This window comes from Notamacropus eugenii, chromosome 2, assembly GCF_028372415.1.
Source record: "Notamacropus eugenii isolate mMacEug1 chromosome 2, mMacEug1.pri_v2, whole genome shotgun sequence".
In the NCBI taxonomy this organism is placed as follows: Eukaryota; Metazoa; Chordata; class Mammalia; order Diprotodontia; family Macropodidae; genus Notamacropus; species Notamacropus eugenii.
In genome coordinates, this window is record NC_092873.1 from 156085895 (window position 1) to 156106790 (window position 20896).

The 20896-nt window shown below is 33.9% G+C and overlaps 1 protein-coding gene across 1 annotated transcript in view; it reads right to left on the reverse strand.

The window, feature by feature from the left end:
* The window catches only part of ME1 (malic enzyme 1), a 262710-nt gene that overhangs the window by 106684 nt on the left and 135130 nt on the right, over window positions 1-20896 (reverse strand). The window contains 1 exon segment of the mRNA XM_072642703.1: window positions 15781-15884. Coding sequence (XP_072498804.1) covers window positions 15781-15884 — 104 coding nt within the window.

Below are 20896 nucleotides of genomic sequence, written 5' to 3' on the forward strand. Positions count from 1 at the left end.
GGATACTTGAAATCTCCATCTCAACATCTCATAAATATCTCAAACTCAACACAGTCAAAGTAGAAGTCATCGATTCCCATCCATACCCGTTCAACTTCCCTATTTCTGTTGTGGTCATCAACATTCTTTCAGTCACCCAGGTTTGCAATCTATGGGTTATCCTTGAATCTTCACTTACTCATCCAATTAGCTGCCAAGTCTTGCTGGTTACAGGTCTTCAGTATCTCTCATATCTATTCTATTTTTGTTATTCTCATCCCAGTCACCCTAGTCTAGACCCTGATCACCTTTGATCTGGACATTTCAATAGTATTCTAACTGGTCTACCTATATTGAGTTTCTCCTCTACCTCATTCTCAACACAGATTCTAGCTTAGGTCTAACCAGGTTACTCCTGCTCAAGAAGCTTCAGTGGTTCTCTATTGTCTTTAGCATAAAATACAAACTCCAATGGTACTTAAAGACCTCTACAATATGTCTTCAATCTAACTTTATAAGTATTGATTCCCTCCCTACACACAAACAGTAAGCTCCAGTCAATGAAAACTATTTACTATTTCTAATACACAACATTCTATCTTCTATTTCTCATCTACCTTGATATTAACAATCAGATTGTCACTGACCAGAGTTATCTGTTTGGTAAGATTTATCAAAGATCTTATATGATCTTAACTATGTATGGGAAATGCCTTGTTTTGGAGGACTATCTCTGAGACAACATTCAGTCAACTATGTGACAGTAAAGATGTGATCTGTTATAGAAAATGGTAACAAAAATTTGCTCATTCCTTTCTTGTCTATTCATCAAAGACATCCATAAAATGTATGTTAATCATTGTCATAAAGATTTTATAGATATTAGAAAGTAGGCAGATCACTTTTTTGATGACATGATTTTTTTCCCCTAATTGTTGGTTAGCTTTCCCTATTTGAGATATCTTAAAAACTGTTCCCTCAATATTTCCAAAATTATTTTGCCAGGAACATAAATTCATTCATTCATTTATTTACTTAAATATGTCTAGTTCAGTCAGTTTTCTTGACTCATTTTCTAAAGTGCCATTACCCTGTCCTCAAATAACAAACTAAGTAATAATAGTTCAAATACTACTTCAAATGTCACTGATCACTACAGAATAGATCATTGTAGAAAAACTGACAAAACTATTCCATGTTATATCTACTTATCATTTTTATCAAGTTGAACCTATTAATGCTCTTGAGATGACCTAATTTAGTTGGATCTCAATAGCAAATTTCTGGCCTACTATGAAAATGACAGTGTTAGACATTAGAGAGAAGTAAGATGAAGTGAAAAACAGTGCTGGTTCTCAGGGAATTTACAGTCTACTGGAGGAATAAAACATAACATATACATGAATAGAAGAGGAGCAAGATAGCACTATGAAAGAGGGAGTGATAAAAGATATCCCTAAAGAGTGGCATATGAGCTAAGCCTTGAAGAAACCCAAGAACATGGAGAAGCACAGGACAAACAGGGCATTCTTCATATTGGGGATAGTCTTTATAAAGTCAAGAAGGCCCGAAATGAAATGGCTAAGTCAGGTAGTAGTGAGTAGGTCAGTCTTTTTGAAACAGACCATATTTCACAATTATTGTGAAATAATCTTTTAAAGGTAGGCTATAGACATTATACAGGCTTTTAAGTTTCAAGCTTAGAAGTCTGCATTTTTATCTTAGGGTAAATAGTCAATTGGACATTATCCTAGACTCCTCACTTGACTCCACATATCCAATGAGTTGTCAAATCTAGCTAGTCTACCTTTACAATATCTCTTAAACTCAAACCTTTGTCTCTACTCACAGTTAACACCTTAGTTCATACTCTCATCACCTCTCACCTAAATTTTTGGAACAGTGTCCTTGCCTCAAGTCTCTCACCACTCTATTCCATTTCATACACTAATGCTAAAGTAATTTTCCTTAAGCATAGATCTAATCATGTGACTCTCCTATAACCCACTCGCTTCCTATTAACTTTTAAAATAAAATATAAACTCCTCTATTTAGTTTTTAAAACACATACAATTTGGCACCAATTTACCTTTCCAGTCTCACTAGACTTTACTCACCCCTTCTTGCACCTGAATATCCAATTAAACTAATTTTCTCTGTATCTCACTTAAGACACTGTCTCAAAATTGGCTATCCTCCATACTTAGAATGAATTCCTTCCTCACCTCCCCATAAGAATCTCTCCCTTCATTTGAGATGTAGCTCAAACATCCTCTTCAGCATAATGTCTTTCCTGCTAATGACATTCCTCCCTTGTATTTATCTACTTTGTATATATTTATATGCTTTTATATGCACTTGTCTCTCCCATTAGACTATACATTCATTGCAAGAAGGAACTGTTTATTCTTGGTACTTGCATGTCCGGCAATATCCCACCCTCCCAGTTCCTGGACTTCAGTGGTCACTTCTTGTTCTTTCAATGTCCTAGGTAGGGTGAAAAACCAAAAAAGATTACAGGCAACTCTCTTTTGGTGTTCAGGACAGGTATAAGTTTAGCTCTGGATCTCCCTATTCCCTCTCTTCCTCATCTCTCATCTGAAAGACTTTTCTGTGCTTTGCTTTCTAAACAGGCTTGTAGAGAGACAGATAAACTGTTTATTTTTCTGTAGAATAATGTGGCAAACAAAATTACAAAAATAATGATATCCTTTCACGCAAGATACTATTATGGTTGAGAATATATCCCAAAAGTGTTATCAAAACTAAAAAGGAGTCACCCATTCAAAGTTGTTCATAATGCCATTAACTGGGCAATGGGAGGGTAGGAATAAGAAAGCAACCTAAATGTCCAACAAGAGGGAAATGGTTAAATAAACTGTGGTATCTTAATTTAATGTAATATAAGGATATTTTTAAAGTTGGCCATTAATGAGAAGAAACTGGGGGGAGAAAGTTTGTGAAATAATATAGTGTAAAACAAACAAGTAAAACTTGAATCTGAAGAGTACAGACACTATGACCACATAGAAGAAAAATGAAGGAGAATAAGTGAACAAAGAATGTGAATGAGGATGTAGAGAGCAACTAGAAAGTTGGTGTGATACTTTGTGTTTACAATAATTAATCTGGACAAATATAAACAAGTTTAGTTAGCTGTAGCAATATTCAACAATATCTGTTCTAACACAAACATAAAGAAAAGAGATTTAGTCTAGATGATTACATATAGCTTCTATTTTGGCTGATGTTTAAATCCTTTTAAAGTAACTGAACACATATTGATAATTCAAAAAGAATTTCATTTGTTTCTCAAAGAGATAAATTTTATTATAAAGCTATTTTGAACTTGTCAATCCAACTAATGCATACTGTAGGAATATAATATTACCTAAGGAAGAATCTATGAAATTATTTTTGCATGGTTAGTCATTCTGTCAACTACCATATGATCTCTTAGATAAATTTTGAGCAGCTAGGGTGGTTTAAAAGTTATTATAAAACACAAATTATTTCAGTTTTTGAACTGGGAAATTTAATAAGATGAATTAAAAGCTGAATTCCCTAAGTAAGATACAATTATATGGAATGTCACTGTTATAAAGATAAAACTTTTCCTATTAACTTATAAGGGTCATAATCTTCTTTATTGAATTTAGACATAGCAATAGAATAGAGAATTTCTGAACCACAATCATGATAAGAGAAGAATATTAGAGGTAGAAGAGGTCTAAAAGTTCAATTTGTCCTGTATTTGAACTAACAGACAATGCTGAACAACATCCCCGAGAAGTGGTTGTACAGCGTGCTTTAATACTAGTGATTGCGGGCATACCACTGGAACAGAACATTATGTTTTTGTACAGCTATAATTGTAATTGTTAGAAAGTTCTCTCTTACAATGAGCTGAAATCTATCTCCCAATGTAAAACTTGGAGCCATTGGGCTAGTTCTCTTTTCTGAAAAGAAATTAGAATAAAATTTCAGTTTGTAAAATAAAGGGGGTTAGTCCTTTCCAGCTCTTTTTGCTGAAAATGAGAATTGTTCCAGTTGCCATTCTGAAATTCTTGTTCCCATTTTTCATTATAGCCATTCAAACATAGGACAACAGGACATCAAACTTACATTTTCTCACAGATACAATGTGTTAATTTTGAAGCCTTCACTTCCTTGGGTATATTTGTTCTCTTATTCAGAAAATATATGAAATTGAACAGATACATTTTTGAGGAATAGAAAATTATTTAGATAAATATTACACTCATATCTAGGTATACTATTTATTATGAGTGCATTCATTGCTTATGAATGCATTCTCTTTCCTCTAAAAACCTTCCTTCTACTGAATTTTTCTATTTCTGTTAAGAGCACCATCATTCTTCTAGTCTCCCTGGGTCATAACCTTTGACTCCTCATTATCTCTCATGCTACATCTCCAACCAGCAGCCAAATCTTGGCATTTCAACGTTCATAATATCTGTAACATTCAATACTTTATTTCTAATCACCACTTTATTTTGGGTTTTTATCCCTAGCTTTTTGGATCTGAAGGAAGTAGAGAGGGAGAGTGCATTTCACGCACCAGAGATAGCTGGTGCAAAGACACAGAGAAGGGAGATGGAGTGCTGTGTGTAAGGAACATTAAGAAGGCCAATGTGAATGGACTGTACTTGGCGGGAAGGGAAAAACTGTGAAAATAGACAGAGGCAGAACATGAGCAGTAGCCATTTAACTGGTTTCCCTGACTCAAATCTCTCCCCATTTCAATTCATTCTTCTCACAGGTACTAAAGTGACTTTCTTTATGTGTGCATTTGATTGTACCATTTGCTTACTCAATGAACACTAAGGGCTCCCTATTTAATCTAGGATAAAATATAAACTCCTCTTTATGGTTTTTAACACTTACTACAATATGGCCACAAATGATTCTTTAGACTTAATCTCTATCACTCCTCCTCCTTCATTATGTGATCCATCCAAGCCAGTCTTCCTTTTGTTCCTCATATACAGCACTCCATCACCCCTTTCCATGCATTTGAATGGATGTTTCCTGGTCCCCAGAGAGCACTCTTTCCTCACACCCACCTCAACGAATCACTCAATAACTTAAAGATGTAGCAGAACCACAGCCTTATCAGTGTTTTCTGATCTCCCAAGTGCCTGTGCCCTTCATTCCTCCCTATCTTCAATTTAACTATCTTGTATTAGTTGTGTATTTATTCCATATATGATTATATGTCCTCAGGTTGTCGCCCTCAATAGAATATAAGCTTCTTGAGAGCAAGGACTATTTGATCTTTTTGGCCTCTTCCCCTAGTACCTAGTACAAAGACTGGTGTATAGTAGGCATTTAATAAATCTTTGTTAATAGACTTACATAAATTTAAACATATAAATATATAAAATAAATGTCATTTAGATTTAAGAACATATAGTTTTTAAGTTGTGTGGGCTTTATTTTGATTACCCCCCCACCCCTTTCCCTCTGTAGCATCACAAAAGCAACAGTGTTAAAATCCTGGCTTTGACAATTAATATAAGTGGTTTTGGGCAAATAACTTTACCTTTCCAGTCTTAATGTCCTTGTTTGTTTGTAGAATGAGGGATGAGAGGAGACCCAGTTCTTCTAAAGATTTTCCTAAATGTGTTATTCTTTTTTTTCTACTGCTTGGTATATGAGGCAATATTGCTTATAAGATTTCACCATCATCAAAAGGAAGGTGCATTTAGAGCTGAAAAGGACTTTGGAGGCCACCTAGTTCAATCTACTTATTTTACAGCTGAGGAAACTGTCCAATGTTACATAGTTAGCATCAGAGGTTTGAATTCAAATCCTCTAACTCTGCTCTACAAGATTTTAGAAACAAGCATATAGTCTAAACTGGCTTTCCCTTCCCTACCATCTTTCTCTTCTTGGCAAGGAGATCAAACATTTTTTGAACAAGGCAAATTCAAAATTGATTAAACTTCCTGAATAAAAGTAATTGGTGGATGGTTTCAGTCCATTTCCTATTTTCCAGCATCAAAAGCTTAATAGGTCATATTAAAGATGCTTGGAGTGAAGACTATCTTCGAATTTTTTTTCTTCCTTCTAGTTTGTTATTGATTTTGACCTCTGATTTAACAGACTGGTGATCTGACTATGTAAAATAGTTGTAAGGTTAATAGTGGGTGGGTGGAAGAGTTAAAGATCTTCCACGCCCATTAATATGCCTCAGAACCTTTTGCTAATTTCTAATGAGGCACAGGGTTGCTAATTTCTAATGAGGAACAGGGTCACAAGGGCCATGCCCCCCAGCCTTAAAAAGAGTATATATACTCTGAGGTGGAGTTTGCTTTGGGATTTTTTTTTGGGAAGAAGGTTCATGGGCCAGAAGAGACTCTGGGCAGCCGTATTAAAGAAGCCCCCCAGCTTTGAAAATCCAGATGTTGGTGCTTCTTTCTGGTAATTAAATATGTATTGTCTATGATCAGACAGCTGGAAGCCCTGTCACTTGGTCCTTCTGTTGGTAATTTCTGCTTGTATTTTCTCTGAAATTCTGGGTGCTCACCTTTTCCCCTGAACTAAGTGAATGATATACGTGTTTGATTAAAGTAGATTGCTGACCCTTCAAAAGTTGCTTTCCTTTTAGAAAAGCAGATCTCAGAACCTATACAGTAGGCCCTCCTGTGTATGTTGGGGTCCTTGCTGATACAACAGTTAATTCTGAAGTGATTTGCACTGGAAATAAGAGGTCATTTCCTCTCTGTTAAAACACAATTCTTTTTCTGCATGTAAGCTTTATTGTGCCTGCCATTTTCAGCACCTTCTAACTTACATCTTAAAGAAAGTATTCATACCATAAAGACAGGAGGCTTTTGGATAGTCCATAAACTTTTGACCTTTCTCATTTGTTACTCCTGAACTATACAAATATTTCCTCAAAATGAAATAATTTTATTTTGAATATTTTGTTGGAAAATATTTTATATCACTTTATTCCCATTATATTCTCTGCCTTCACCCCACCTCACCCTATCCCCATTGCTACCCTCACAGAGTCATACATTATAACAAGGAATAAAAGACAGAAAGAAAAAAGGTGGTTTAGCAAAATTAACCAATACATCAATGGAGTCTTCAAAGTTCCACACCCATAATTCCCAATTTTTATAAAGAAGGGAGGGGATATATGAAAATTATTTCAGTACCTTTCTTACAGCATCACTGTTCTGATCATTTCTAATGGCTATTTGCACAGGGATGGAGACAAGAACCTCAAGAACCAATACTATTTATTCATTTCTTTAACTTTCATTTTGGCAGGAAAAAATAAAAAGCAATGAGTTTCTCTAAAACACTTTAGAATTTTCATTGCATCCTAATCTAACCACATTGGTAAACAGAGTAATCTTTTAAAGATGTTTGCTCTATTTTTTAGTTCTATAAATACAGCAGCTTTTATATGATTACATGGTACAGAAGAATTTATTCATTAAATGCTGAAGTGAAATAAAATAGCTTACCATCTGTGAATTTTACAAAAAAAAATGTCATAAGAATTAATCACTATACAGTGGTTAAATCAAAGACATGGCATGTTGTGTTAATTTTGGCTTAGTTTATAGCTCACTACCATAAAAATAACAGTTCAGTGATGGAAACTGTGATAATCTTGGCAATATGATTATTTTGCTCTTACAGCTTATAATAGCAAAGTTTAAATAAAAATTTTAAAGATAAAATAATTTCTGTGTAAAATTTATTGGTTCATAATCTTTTATCAATATTTTAGATGTGAATTACTTTATTACTATATTCTAAGAAATGCCACATATTTTCATAAGAGGTAATCTAATTATGTGATCTTTAAAGAATCAAATATAGTGATCACCTGTTAAGAACTTTTAATAAGAATCCATAAATAAGACAATAATTTAAAATTAAAAATAACACTTTAAAAAGGAAGAAAAGAACATCAATGAACTATTAAAAATAGCCAAAAGAGAGAAGAAATTTCAGGAGAGGAACCAGACAGGCAAGAGAGGGTTGGAACTACTATGCATAATTTGAAATATTAACAAAAAAACCCCTATAAACTGTATGGGGTACAGTCATAGTTTAATATATAATCCTAATATTTTTGGTTGTTCTTTGTATATGGAAAAGTTTACTGGTATTTCTTAACTTCATAATAATAAAAAGTGATAGGAACTGAACCTGTGATTTCTTTGGTAGGGGAAATTCCTGGATGAGTCTGAGAAACTTGCCTAGAGAAATGAGCAGTTAAATGACTTGTCCGGAGTCACACAGCCAGCATATATGTATCAGATGCCTGATTTGCAAGAGTCTTTTTGGCTCCAAGGATGGTGCCAGTGTGCTCACAAAGTTCACAAAATTATACCTTGATTTTTGGTAGAATTGATATAAGCAATTTCCCACGTGTTATACCAGGTCTGTATGCACTTAATATAATAATAACTTTAATTACAAGAATACGATCACTATACTTTCTAAAAATATTTAGTAAAAATTACTTTATAAACTTCTTATTTTATTTCCACAATAACTTTGTGTGGTAGTATGTATGTTAAAACGATGCTACTAATTCACCAAAAAGATAAAACTAAATTTATATTTTCTATTAACAGAGATAAAGGACGGGAAAAGGAATTTAATAAGCATTTTATAATTAATATTCTAATTTGATCTTCACAAGAACTCTGGCAGGTAGGTGCTATTATTATTACTATCTTATAGTTAAGGGAAACTGAGAGAGAGTTTAAGTGATTTGCCCAGAGCCACAGTTAGCAAATGTCTGAGGCAGAATCTGAACTTAGGTCTTCCTGACTCCAGGCCCAGCACTCTATCCACTGTGCCACCTACATGCCTCTAGATAAATTTGTGCTGAGTTAATATTCTTTTGTAAAATCCTTCTTGTGACCAAGAGCTTACCTTTTCCAGATAGTTAGCTGAGGTTAATTTTACATTTCTGGCAACAGATATAAGACGTGCATTTGAAAATGAGATTTCATAATGAATCTATCTATCTATCTATCTATCTATCTATCTATCTATCTATCTATCTATCTATCTATTTATCTTTATTTTTACTTTTTCTGTACTCCTACAGAACTTTAGTTGCATCATTCATATGACACTTGTCAGATACTCTTTTGCACGGAAGTTATTCTGGTACACATATCTTATGCCCTTCATTAGATTACAACAAGGGCTGTCAGTGATTTGTGTCAGTCCAATATATAGTATATAAAACAAAATTTTTTATGCATAAATCTCAAGGTGACAACAGGTTATCAATTTTAGAACTATGCTCAATACAAATTTATACAGTTCTTATTAACATTAGGTAAGCATTTCCCATATGTGGGAGAGCATTTGATATAACTCTCAATTTTGGAAAGCAGTGTGAGGATTTAGGGTCATGTCCCGATTGCTATTTTCTACCTGTCACCTTTACCTCTTTAAAGTCACTTTATCTCTATCTAAGGCATCTGTCACCTTTGTGTAGGGGTCAGACTAGATGACCTAAATCTGCCATCTAATTATCTTTTATAGATGGTGATGCTGAGAATGTGTGAAGGCAAGTGATTTATCCAAGTTTATACAGTGAATCAATAATATTGAAATAAGACTAGAATCCACATCTTCTCCTGACTTCCAGTCTAGGACTATCTAAGGTAAACCGAAGTCTAAGTTCATTCATTGGATTTACTTTCTGTTCCCTTTGTTTAACTGCTGTCCTCAACACTGAGCCATAAAAACCTCCTTTTGGTCTCCTTGCCATACTCCCATTCTTTACTTTCCAGGATCCCTTTATGGTTGCTTTTCCCCATTAGAAGTAAAGTTCCTTGATGGCAAGGATTATCTTACTTGCTTGTATTTGTACCTTCAGAGTTTAGTACAATGACTGATATATGATAAATGCTCTATCTGTAGCCATTTCCTGAAATATATCAACTGTTTAGAATGAAGAAGCAGGTATCTTATTCGCTGAAGGAAAGTATCTTTAAATAATTCAATTGAACATCCACCAACCTGTCCCTGTTAGCGTCAGCAATTCTTCCTTCAACTACATGTTCAATCAGTCTATGTAATGAAAATGGAAATGAAAGAAAGACAAAAGCAGAAATAAAAAGTTGTCATTTAGGAAAATCTTAGTGTTAAAGTTAAATTGTAACCTGATATTTTCCTTGGATTAGAAAATGGAAAAATGTATGAGTCAGTATACTGATCTGAGTCATGTCTTTTAACAACATGTTTACCACTTTTCTTCAATGAGAGGCATTTGTTCCATTTGGTATTTTTTTCTCCTCAAATAATGCTCATTATTTTGAAACTACAGGAAGAAATACCAGGTGGTAGCATATAAGGGCATAATTCTTACATTTAGGCCAATTCTACATGAAAATATAAAGTAAACAAAAAATGATCATTGGAAAAAGTTAAGAACAAAGACTAAAATAGCCTATTTGAGCAACCATAAGTGTTTTATATATAGCAAATATCTACCTTCTATACATTTTACCCATAAAAAAGAAGTTTAGAAATACTAAGAAGGTACAGTTAAGGACAAAAATTACTACTCTGAAATTCCAAATTAGTTTCCCCTGCCAAAAGAATATTTTGGGTTGCCCTGCATCAGTTGGTATGTGTTCAGAAAATGCAAACTGAAATCCAGTTTTCATTCATTATTAAACATAAAATATAACAATACTAGTAGGAACCCAATAAAACACACTAATCTTTAATGACAACATCTTAAAGGGAATCCCATTATGTAAGCTTAAGTCAAAACAGGCAGGGAGAACTCTTTGGGAAAACTCACAAAATACAATGCAAATTCAACTATAAATGATTTTTGGGTTCTTCATGTTGTCTTATTTATTAGTAGACTCTTTTTAAAAAATATTTTCTGTTCTTGTTTTGCCCTCTCTTACCTAGGTGTCTTTGCTCACATCATACCCTCTTACACAGAATAGGTTCTCTTACACTGACTATTCAAATCTTTCTCTTTCTTAAAGAGTGAAGCCAAGTATGATATACTCCATAAAGCCTTCCTCAATCCTACTAGTGACTCTAAATTGTTAATTTTCAGTTCAAAGTTATCTGAATCTTTTCACTGCAGGTTACTACGTTCTTCATTATGTCAAAGCAATTTATATCCTTTATCTATTTATCTCCTATGAAATCTTAAACTCCTTGAAAAAACTTTATTTTATATTTATGTTTGTGTACCCTGTGCTTAACCCAGTACTTTGTAAAATGCTGGAACTTAATAAAGGTATGCTGAATGCTAATAAACCTTTAAAAATATTTGAGCAAGGGATGGGGGAGTGAGGGAGGGCATACTGCATAAATCTTCTTCAAGTAGCTCCAGAGATATGGGATATTAGGATATCATGAAGGATAAGCAGAATCAGAAAACTGGAAGTGAATGTATTGTAGAACACCACTGACTTCTGCAATTTAACCTGAAAACTGCCAGCTCTACAATCTACTCTTTCCTTAGGAACACAGATACAGATCTAGAAAGAACATTATAAGTTATACAGTCCAACCCTCCCACCCCTAATGTTACAAATGAGGGAGCTGAGGCACAAGGATATGAAGTGCTTGGGATCACAGGGTTAGTCAGCGTCTGAACTTATATCTTCTTGAATTCAGGTCCAGTGCTCTATCTGAGGCAAGATGCCTTATTCACCACACCATTCTTCTGCCCATCTACACCAAGGGATTATATCCAAGCAGTAAAATAGTTAAGTTTGCTCAGTTTCTTCTCTCTGGGTACATACATGTTCACCACAATTGCTTCCCTACTCCCCACTTTAGGACTGGATTAGATTAGAGTCACTGGCTTGTCTCCCCAAGGAACAGTAACCAAAACAATGACTAGAGCAACTGTAATGCTTGCGAGAATGTGGCAAAGCAAATTACAGCAATGAAATTCTCAGCTGCAGAGCTGAGTAATGAAAAGATGATGAGACAGAGGTTAGCCTTTTCCTGGGAGGTGGCCATGGAGGTCAGAGACACCCACCCAAGTCCTTAATAATAATCCCAAATGGGATCTACCTAAATTATAAATTTATATTCCTAGTCAACATTGTTAAAGGATGGAACGAATATAGGTGAGCAATAGAGAATTTAATTTAGCTGACTGCAAACTCAGGAGGGTTATTTATTATCCCTTTAAAATTTGATACGTGATCACAAAAAAACTTCACAGCTCATCTGAAGAGGCTGTGCTGCTTGTGGCACCCCTGCCATAGCACTAGTTCAGGACTCATTCGTTGAGAAAAGTGCCACATCAAAAGACCATAATCATGCTTTGTAACACATGATATGGCTTTAGAATTTCTCTTAAATATATTACTCCAAACACAGTTAAATATCATAATAAAATTTTTTAGGGGAGTTGAAGGGTACTTTTTCCATATGCTAATTACAACCTAAATTAACATCCTTAGTATCACAGATAACAAGACAGCAGAGCACAGTGGAATACACAGAAGAAAATAAATACAGAAAGAACACAGTCTTATGTGCATATTTATGTAAGTAAACATACATATTTTTTCAAAAAAAAAACTCACAAAAGTTCAGTTTCTCATATATTTCTTGTTCTTTTTAAGTTTACATTTACTTATAATTGCTAAATTCAAAATAAAACGTAATTTTTAAAAAGAAAAGGTACTGAACTAAAAAGATTCTATTTCTTATTTTGCTATTAATCTGCTGTGTGACCATAAGCATTTAAAATGGATGCTCTTCTTTTTAAAACAAATTTTTGTTCTCTTTTGTCTTTGCATCAGTTACATTTCCCACTCTGTTCTTCCTCCTATCCCCTCCCAGAAAGGAAGTCCTTAACAAAGAATAAAAGAAAAAGGGGAAAAATGTTCTATAAGACTAGCCCACATATTAAAATAACCTGCTATCAGATGCAGGCTTTCACATAAACGGTCCTTCCTTCTTCAAATAGGAGAGGGAAGGGGTTTCCCTGGTCTCTCCATCAGGGCCATGCTTGTTCTTTTCAACTTTGCAGTTTAGTTCTGACTGTTTTATTATGTTGCTACCATTCTTTCCATTCGTTGCAGTCATTGTATTGACCATGTTGCAGTCACTCAATTTACTGTTTTCTGAGTATATCAATTTGCATTAGTTTATATAAACCATTTCATGCTTCTCTGTCTTTACTGTATTCTTCATTTCTTACAATGCAGTAGCATTCCATTACATTCATCTATCACAATTTGTTTACATAACAAACTGAAGAAAGAAACATATGTTTCTTTCATGTGTTGTTTGCTTAAGTTTCAATAACCTAATTTTCATTATTGAATTCAATAGGTACCCTTGAAAAATTTTATTGTTGCCCTTTGCTAGATTCTCCAATTCTTCCATATTTTTGTTAACATTGTTTCACCGAAGAAGGTACAATAAAACCATTGTCTTTAGTGGATGTCACAAATTTCCTTGTCTCTAGCACCATTAAGTAAGGACACTTGCTTATAACAGAGCAGAACCTCTTCAACATACCATCCCATGTAACAAAGGTTTAACTCTTATAGTTCTGACTACAAGTGGTCCTTAAGTTGGACACAGGAATTCTAGATCATTTTTTCTGGGTCCTCCCTTAGAAAGAATAAATCTAACTTTTTAGCTGTGTTTCTACTAACCTCAGAAAACTTTAACTATTTATTCACATTAGTGAATTCACATTATTCACTTTAATAGTAATTCAATTGTTTCTGAGCTCCCCCCCTAAAGTGATGCAACTTTTAAAATACGGACTCCTGAACTGAACAATTCAAACAATTTAAGGCATCTTCAGTTTGAATTAGAACTTTGAGGTGGATCTCCCTTACAAATATAGGAATCCTTTTTACTCACTGTCCATCATTTGCACATCATTTCAGACTCACAACCTATATTTACTTTTACAGTACTCTAAGAGAAGAGAAGTTAGGTCTAAAAATTTAAAGATCATAGTTTCAATGTACTCCATTGTATTAAAAAAAATTCATAGGATGACATATGAGAGCTGGAAAGAATCCCAGAAGTCATCAAATCGGATCTCTACATTTTACAGGTATAAGAGTGGTGTTCTTCCTCTACTCCAACTAATAAACTAATGAATGTGATGAAGTTTTAAATGTGTAAACAAGGTGTGTTTATAAGTTGTGAGTCTCTCTGATTGGGTTAAAAAAGAAAGCAGAGTTATTGGCTGAGAAGATTGGTCATTTGACCTATGTATAAAATAGCAGACTGGTGAATCCAGTGAACTAATCCATTGATGGAAGATTTCAGTTAAGGATGACTATAGTTTGAGCCAAGCCCTGAAAGGAAACAGGGTCACAAACCCAGTAAGTAGTTCAAGTGTAATATGATATTTAATACTATATCACTAGTTTTCCAGGTTATACTGCATCATCTTTTAGCATTCTAGATCGACCTCGAATCTTAAAAATAAGCTCAAAATCCACTTCCTTCAGGAACTTTTCTAATTAGACCCTGACTATTAAATATTATCTTTATCCTAAATCCAATCAGCACTCATGAAATCAATTTTTAACACATAGTTAACACTAATTCGTGTGTTTTTTAGTACATTTAGAAATGGAAGAAACTTTGTAGATCATCGAGGCTAATTTCCTAATTGTATGGATGATTAAACTGAGGATCAGAGGTACAAAATTATTTGCTCACTATTAGTTAGTGAGGTAGAATTTGAATTCAGGTCTTCCAACTCAATGTACTCTACTCTATCCAGTGTGCCACCTATAGCTTCCCCCGGAAAATAAATTGGTTTTCTTACCATGGTTTTGGCTGGCAAGGGCTGTCAGGTCTCAGTCTTTAGAATCTATTTAATTAGTTATTAATTATAGAGTACATAGGTTGGGGCTTAGTCAAATCCTTTTCCAACACCATCTGCCCTGCTTGGTCTTTCACAAGATATTTGTACTTTCCTCTCCAAACTTTGGAAACTACCCTTCCACTAACCTCATGGCAAGAAAGCAATCTCTGCCTCTGAATCCAACTTCTAGAATACAAAAGCTTAAGGTCTACCCAGTAATGTCCTCCTAAAATCCTCCTAGTCTGGCTGAGTCACCAAAGCAAATTCAACTAGCTGAATCTTTTTTCCAGCATAGTGCATCAACTGTTAGGGGCTCAATGTAGAAGGCTTAGTGCTTTACGGTTCATGGGTTATACCCTTAAAATGATGTGCAGGATCCATTCCTTCCTCTGTCACTATTCCCTGGTGCTACAAAGAGAGAGGTAACTGAATTCAGTCCTGTTCAGTGCTACTGGTAGGTAACTCAATAAGTATTAGCCAATCAAACTTCTAGACACAGTCATATTTACCATAGCCCTACCATTTCACACCCATCAGGTTCTAAAACCCATTTATAATCTATCAGAGATATAGAATAGTATCAGAGAACCTTGAAAGAACAAGGAAGTTTGGGGAAAGAAAGTAGAGATAACATGATGTTCCCTTTTTTGAGGCAAACATCATATTATCTTTAATAGTCAAAGAAATCAGTTGTGAGGATGAGTGCTTAATATGTGATCCAATTTGTATATCATGAGTAATGTGTAATTAATTCAAGGAGGTGGAGGTTACTCAAATCTGATTTAATTACTTTTAACTCTATCTCTTTAATCCATTGGAATTTTTATGTTTTTTAACTTTCACATTTCACAAACTTTCTCTATTTTGTTTTTTTTTTCCACATTCAAATACTTTTCCCTAGTATACATTGATGAAAAGATATAAAATATGAATTATATATGTACCTGGAAGTAACTGCCTCCATGAATTCATCCAAAAAGTCATCATAATCACGTCCTCTCACTCTTTTCTGCCTCAATCCAATATATAAAGGATCTCTTAGTAACTCCTATTAAAAAAAGAGGAAAAAAAATGGGTAAGGAAACAACATAGTGGAATGAGTTTTGGATTTTCTCTGGAAACATGCAGCTCTATTAAGTCATTAACATCTCTGAAATTTACTTTTATGACAGGACTGTTTGGGGAAAGTGTTTTGTAAATTCTTATTCTGCATTTTTATTCTTATTTTTAGAAGCAGTTAGGTGTACAGTGGGAAGAGAACAGGACCTTGAATCTGGAAGGCCTGAGTTCAAATCTAACCTCAAGAAAATGCAAGCTTACTAGCCTGGTGCTACGCAGATGACTTAATCTCAATCTACCTCAGTCTCCTTATCTACAAAATGGAGATAATAATAGCACCTACTTCTAGGGCTGTTGTAAAGAAAAAATGCAAGAGTATTTGTAAAGTTCTTTATAAGCCTTAAAATGCTATGTATATAAATGCTGGCTATTATTATTGTTGTAATCCAAAAAAGAACTACAACAGTACTATATTGTCTTAGAATTAACCTGCATAGTATATCTGTCTGGGTGTAAGAGTAGAAAAATTAATTTAAAACATTAAGGAAGTATCCCAAATAATATCTGTAAGACACTTGGCACAGCAGCTGGCACAGAGCAGACGCTATGTAGATGTTTATTTCCTTCCCTTTGTATTATAATCTAAAGGAAAAGGAAGTGATTGTCATTATTGTTTGATGATGAGGGGGAAACACATTAATTATAAATTCAGGTTTCACAAACAGAAAAAAATCTTGTTTCTGAAAGAAAAGGAAGAAAACTGTAATCATAAGAAGAAAGGAAACCAGTATTTATTAAGCACCAACTGTGTGCCAGACATTGCACTAAGTGTATTAAAAAATATTCCATTTGACCCTTATTTTTCTTATGTCAAGTTTTTAAATACTAGGTTCATAACACCTAGATTATATGTTTAACAGATTAATTAATACATATTAAAGAAAAAGCCTTGCTTATTCTTAAGACAATCAAAATCTAAATGATTTATGAGAGTTTATTTATCTAAGATTGATTATATCAGATAATATATACCACATTTCATATCTGAACAACTATGTTATTTTTAGAAGGAAAACTGTAAGATTTCTGGCATTATCAGGAGTTAAAACTTACATGTCATTTGAATTTTTTCAAAGGTATGCTAGATAACCTACTATGGCAGTAATTCACAAAACTGTAACCCCTAAATATTTAATCTTTTATGTCAGACTGCATTTAATCTGAATTGAATATAGTAAAAATACAGGGGTTGGTTTTCAGAAAGATGGCAGAGAGAGAAGCTGTAGAAGTCTGCCAACAAATAAAGCAATTTATATGTGAAACCAAAAAAATTTTTTTTAATTTCCAGAGAAAACTGCCTCTCAGAAGAGGAATAATAAGCAACTATGTAGCAGAATTCTTTTTAGAATCAGGTGACTGTTGAGATTCTTTCCAACTCTACAATTCTGTAATTGTTTTGGTGAATACCTAAAGAACACAAATGTCACCAAAGAGGTGGAACAAATAAAAAACATTTGAAAACTTAAGAAAAAGTGAAGAATATATTGATAATGGAAACAACATGAAAAGTAAGGGAGGAGAGGAGAAAAAGGACAAGGAAAATGTCACTGTAAGACTTCTATAGGTCATATGTGGAAGTTGAAAAAACAACATAAGAAGTAAGAATACAAACTTAGTAATGCTGTTCAGTGTTAGAAATGTGAGTATGGATGGGTCTGTCTATGTGCGAAAAGAATGGTACTAGAAGGGGGGGGGGGGGGAAGAGCCACGATGGCAAAATAGAAGCAGGAACTAAATAAATGGAGAGCGGGACAGGACAATAGGAAATATAGTTAGTCTTTCACAACATCAGTGTTATGGAGGTGTTTTGCAAGACCACACATGGATAACCTTAGTCTAATTGCTTGCCTTCTCAATGAGGGTGAGTGGGAAGCGGGGGAAAGAATGTAGAACTCAAAGCTTTGAAAATGAATGTTTAGAGGTTGCTCTTACATGCAACTAGGAAATAAGATATATAGGCAATGGGATATAGGAATCTATCTTATTCTACAGGAAAATAAAAGGGAAGAGGATGGGGGGGGGGGTATGATAAAGGGAGGGCAGATTAGAGGAAAGGGCAATCAGAATATGTGCTGTCCTGTGGTGGGGGTAGGGCATATAAGGGGAGAAAATCTGAAATTCAAAATTGTGTGGAAGTGAATGTTGAAAAATGAAAAATTCATATGGGGAAAAAAAAGAATGGAACTGGATTAGTACTAGAGTAAAAGTACGGTAAGTTGTGTTCTTTATTGATAAAAAATACTATGATAGCTTATGGTAGAAGAAAAATAAATTTGACAATGACAGCATTGAACACAAAAGTTCTCTATGCTTAGTATACAGTGTAAAAGATGTAATAATAAATGTAAGAATGGATTTAAAAACAAAACTGAATAAAGGAAAACCTTCTAAGATAGAGATATCTAAAATGAGGGGCTGGAATAAAATTTCTTATATTTCAGTTGACTCCAGAAAAGCAGGGATTGCAGTCTTGATAAGGGGTTAATTTAAATTAGAAATTATTAAGAAACATGGGAATTATGTTGAAGATACAATTAAAAAAATAGAATAATATTATGTCTATATTATATAATACCAAAGGTACAAAAACTCTATTTTAAAAGCAATATTAACTGAATAGCAAAACAATAAGATACTTCAACAAACCTAACAATGTGATGAATCAAAAAGAAAAATAAACAAGAACATAAAACATAAACAGAACGTTGTAAAAAGCAGTTTGATAGTTATGTAAAGAGGAATAAATAAAAGTAGTATGAAATTTAATTTTCATTCTAATGCCCATGGAATTTTATAAACATTTATTTTCTAAAATATAATGAACTCAAAGATATATTCAGAAAAGCAGAAAATTTTAATATAGTGGAAAGTAATACAGTGAGTCTTTACATAGGAATATCAACTTGACATCTCTGTTGAGAATGGATTTGTGAGGTATTACAAACTGCAATCTGAAGGGAGGGCCCTTCCTAGTAGAACCATGGACCTTTGAAGGACTGAAAAAAGCGAGGCTTCAAATCAAACAGTGCCAATAAGGTACTAGCAATCATTTTGTTTTCAACACTGTAAGACTGGAAAAAAAATATTCCTTTTAAATTAATTACAGACCATAAAAAAAACATTAAACATGCACAATGACAGTGGCAAAGATGTATTATATCCTATTAGGCCCTGTACAGGTCTTGTTGGTTTGCTATTTGCTATTCTACTGCACAATTCACTATCTGATAAATTGATAGCTACACAAATAACTAATTTAAAGATGACCACAATATCAAATGGTAGATCAGCAAATGGATTCAGTGCACTATAGCAATGAATTTCCCATGAAAATGTAATTAACTTAATAACCATGAGTTTTTTATTGACTGAAAATTGGGCAGTAATAAAAAATAATTCAACCTCATTCAAAGCACAACTTCACTCAAGTCTATAAATTTCTCTCCAGCTCAGTGCATGTTATTTCACTAAAGTGATACAATTCAGCAAGAACAACCAAAAAGCTCTTTGAAGGTGTTGTTTGGAGTAATGCAGGCAAAACCCAAACATCAGACAAAAGAAAACACTCAACAGATGAAAAGAACAATGGCCATTTTAAGCTATCACTGATGAACCACTCATTTAGTTCTTCCCAAAAAAGTACTGAAGGATAAATAAGCCAGTCAAGCACTGTTCTATTATTTAGAACACAAAGTGAAAGTTGGAGCTAAATTTTAAAAAATTTCTCATACAACTGTTTGCACATCTTGAGAGACTAAAATATTTACTACTGAGTGTTTTATGCTTTCAAAAACAGTATCACTGAGAAAAATAAATCCTGTATAATAACAAAATATGTCAGGTGAACATAGTGACTAGGACTTTCCCCCAACTGACAAGATAACTGAATCACAGATGTTGTAGGGTTTCAGTATGTTTTGTTCTTCTGTAAACTTAATTTTCTTCATAATATATCTCTCTTTTTTCCATACTGGATATTTCTCTGAGGAAAACAAATGCTACTTTAGGGGAAAAAAGTTAAATATGGGGATATTATGATGTAACTAGGGCATAAAGAAATGGCTACATTAATGTAAATCTTGAATTCAAATTACTAGCTTTGTTCAATGTCTTTTTTCTTTACACAAAATTAAGAGAGAAAAAGAAGAGCTTGCTTTAATCATTATTTTTTGACCCTACATCACCTTAATCCAGGTTATGTCCTCTGTCCTCTTTTCTTCAGAGACTTCTCAAAAATTCCAAATTGTTTTCCTTAGGGTGAATTCCATGAGATGATTCTTGGATCTATTTATCCAGCCCTAAACTCTTCCCAAAATTCTAGTCTCTCATCATCAATTACATCTTGGATACCTTGAACTTAAATGTTCCACAGGCATCACAAACTCAACATATTTAAAGTGGAACTCATCCTTCTGCCCAAAACTGACTTTATTTATCAACTGTGCTATTACTATTGGGGGCATCACCATCCTTCCAGGCACCCAACCTGAAACCTACAGTATCATCCTCTACTCTTCAGGGATGCCAAGTGTTGTCACTTCTCTCTTTACATCATCTCTCAACATAGTTTTCACTATGTTCAATACTTGAGGGCAGGGAACATGCTTTTTACCTTTCTTTGTATCCTAGGAGTGCTTCTCACAATGCCTGACACAGAGTAAACACTTAACAAATTTCTTGTTTGCTGATACCCTGATATTGCATGATTCATGCAAGTTTACTTAGAATTGGTACCTTTGACAAACTGAAGACATTATCAGGGCTAGAGAAGGGAGGCAAATCATTAATTATAAATTATTAATGCAACACAGTAATAGCCAGTTAGCAAGTCAAAGCTCAGTACAGTCTTGAACTATGTATCTCATTCTAATTTAACACCAGAAATCATGCTAATCAGATATATAAGCCTATGGTCTACTTTCAAAATTGACATTAGAATTT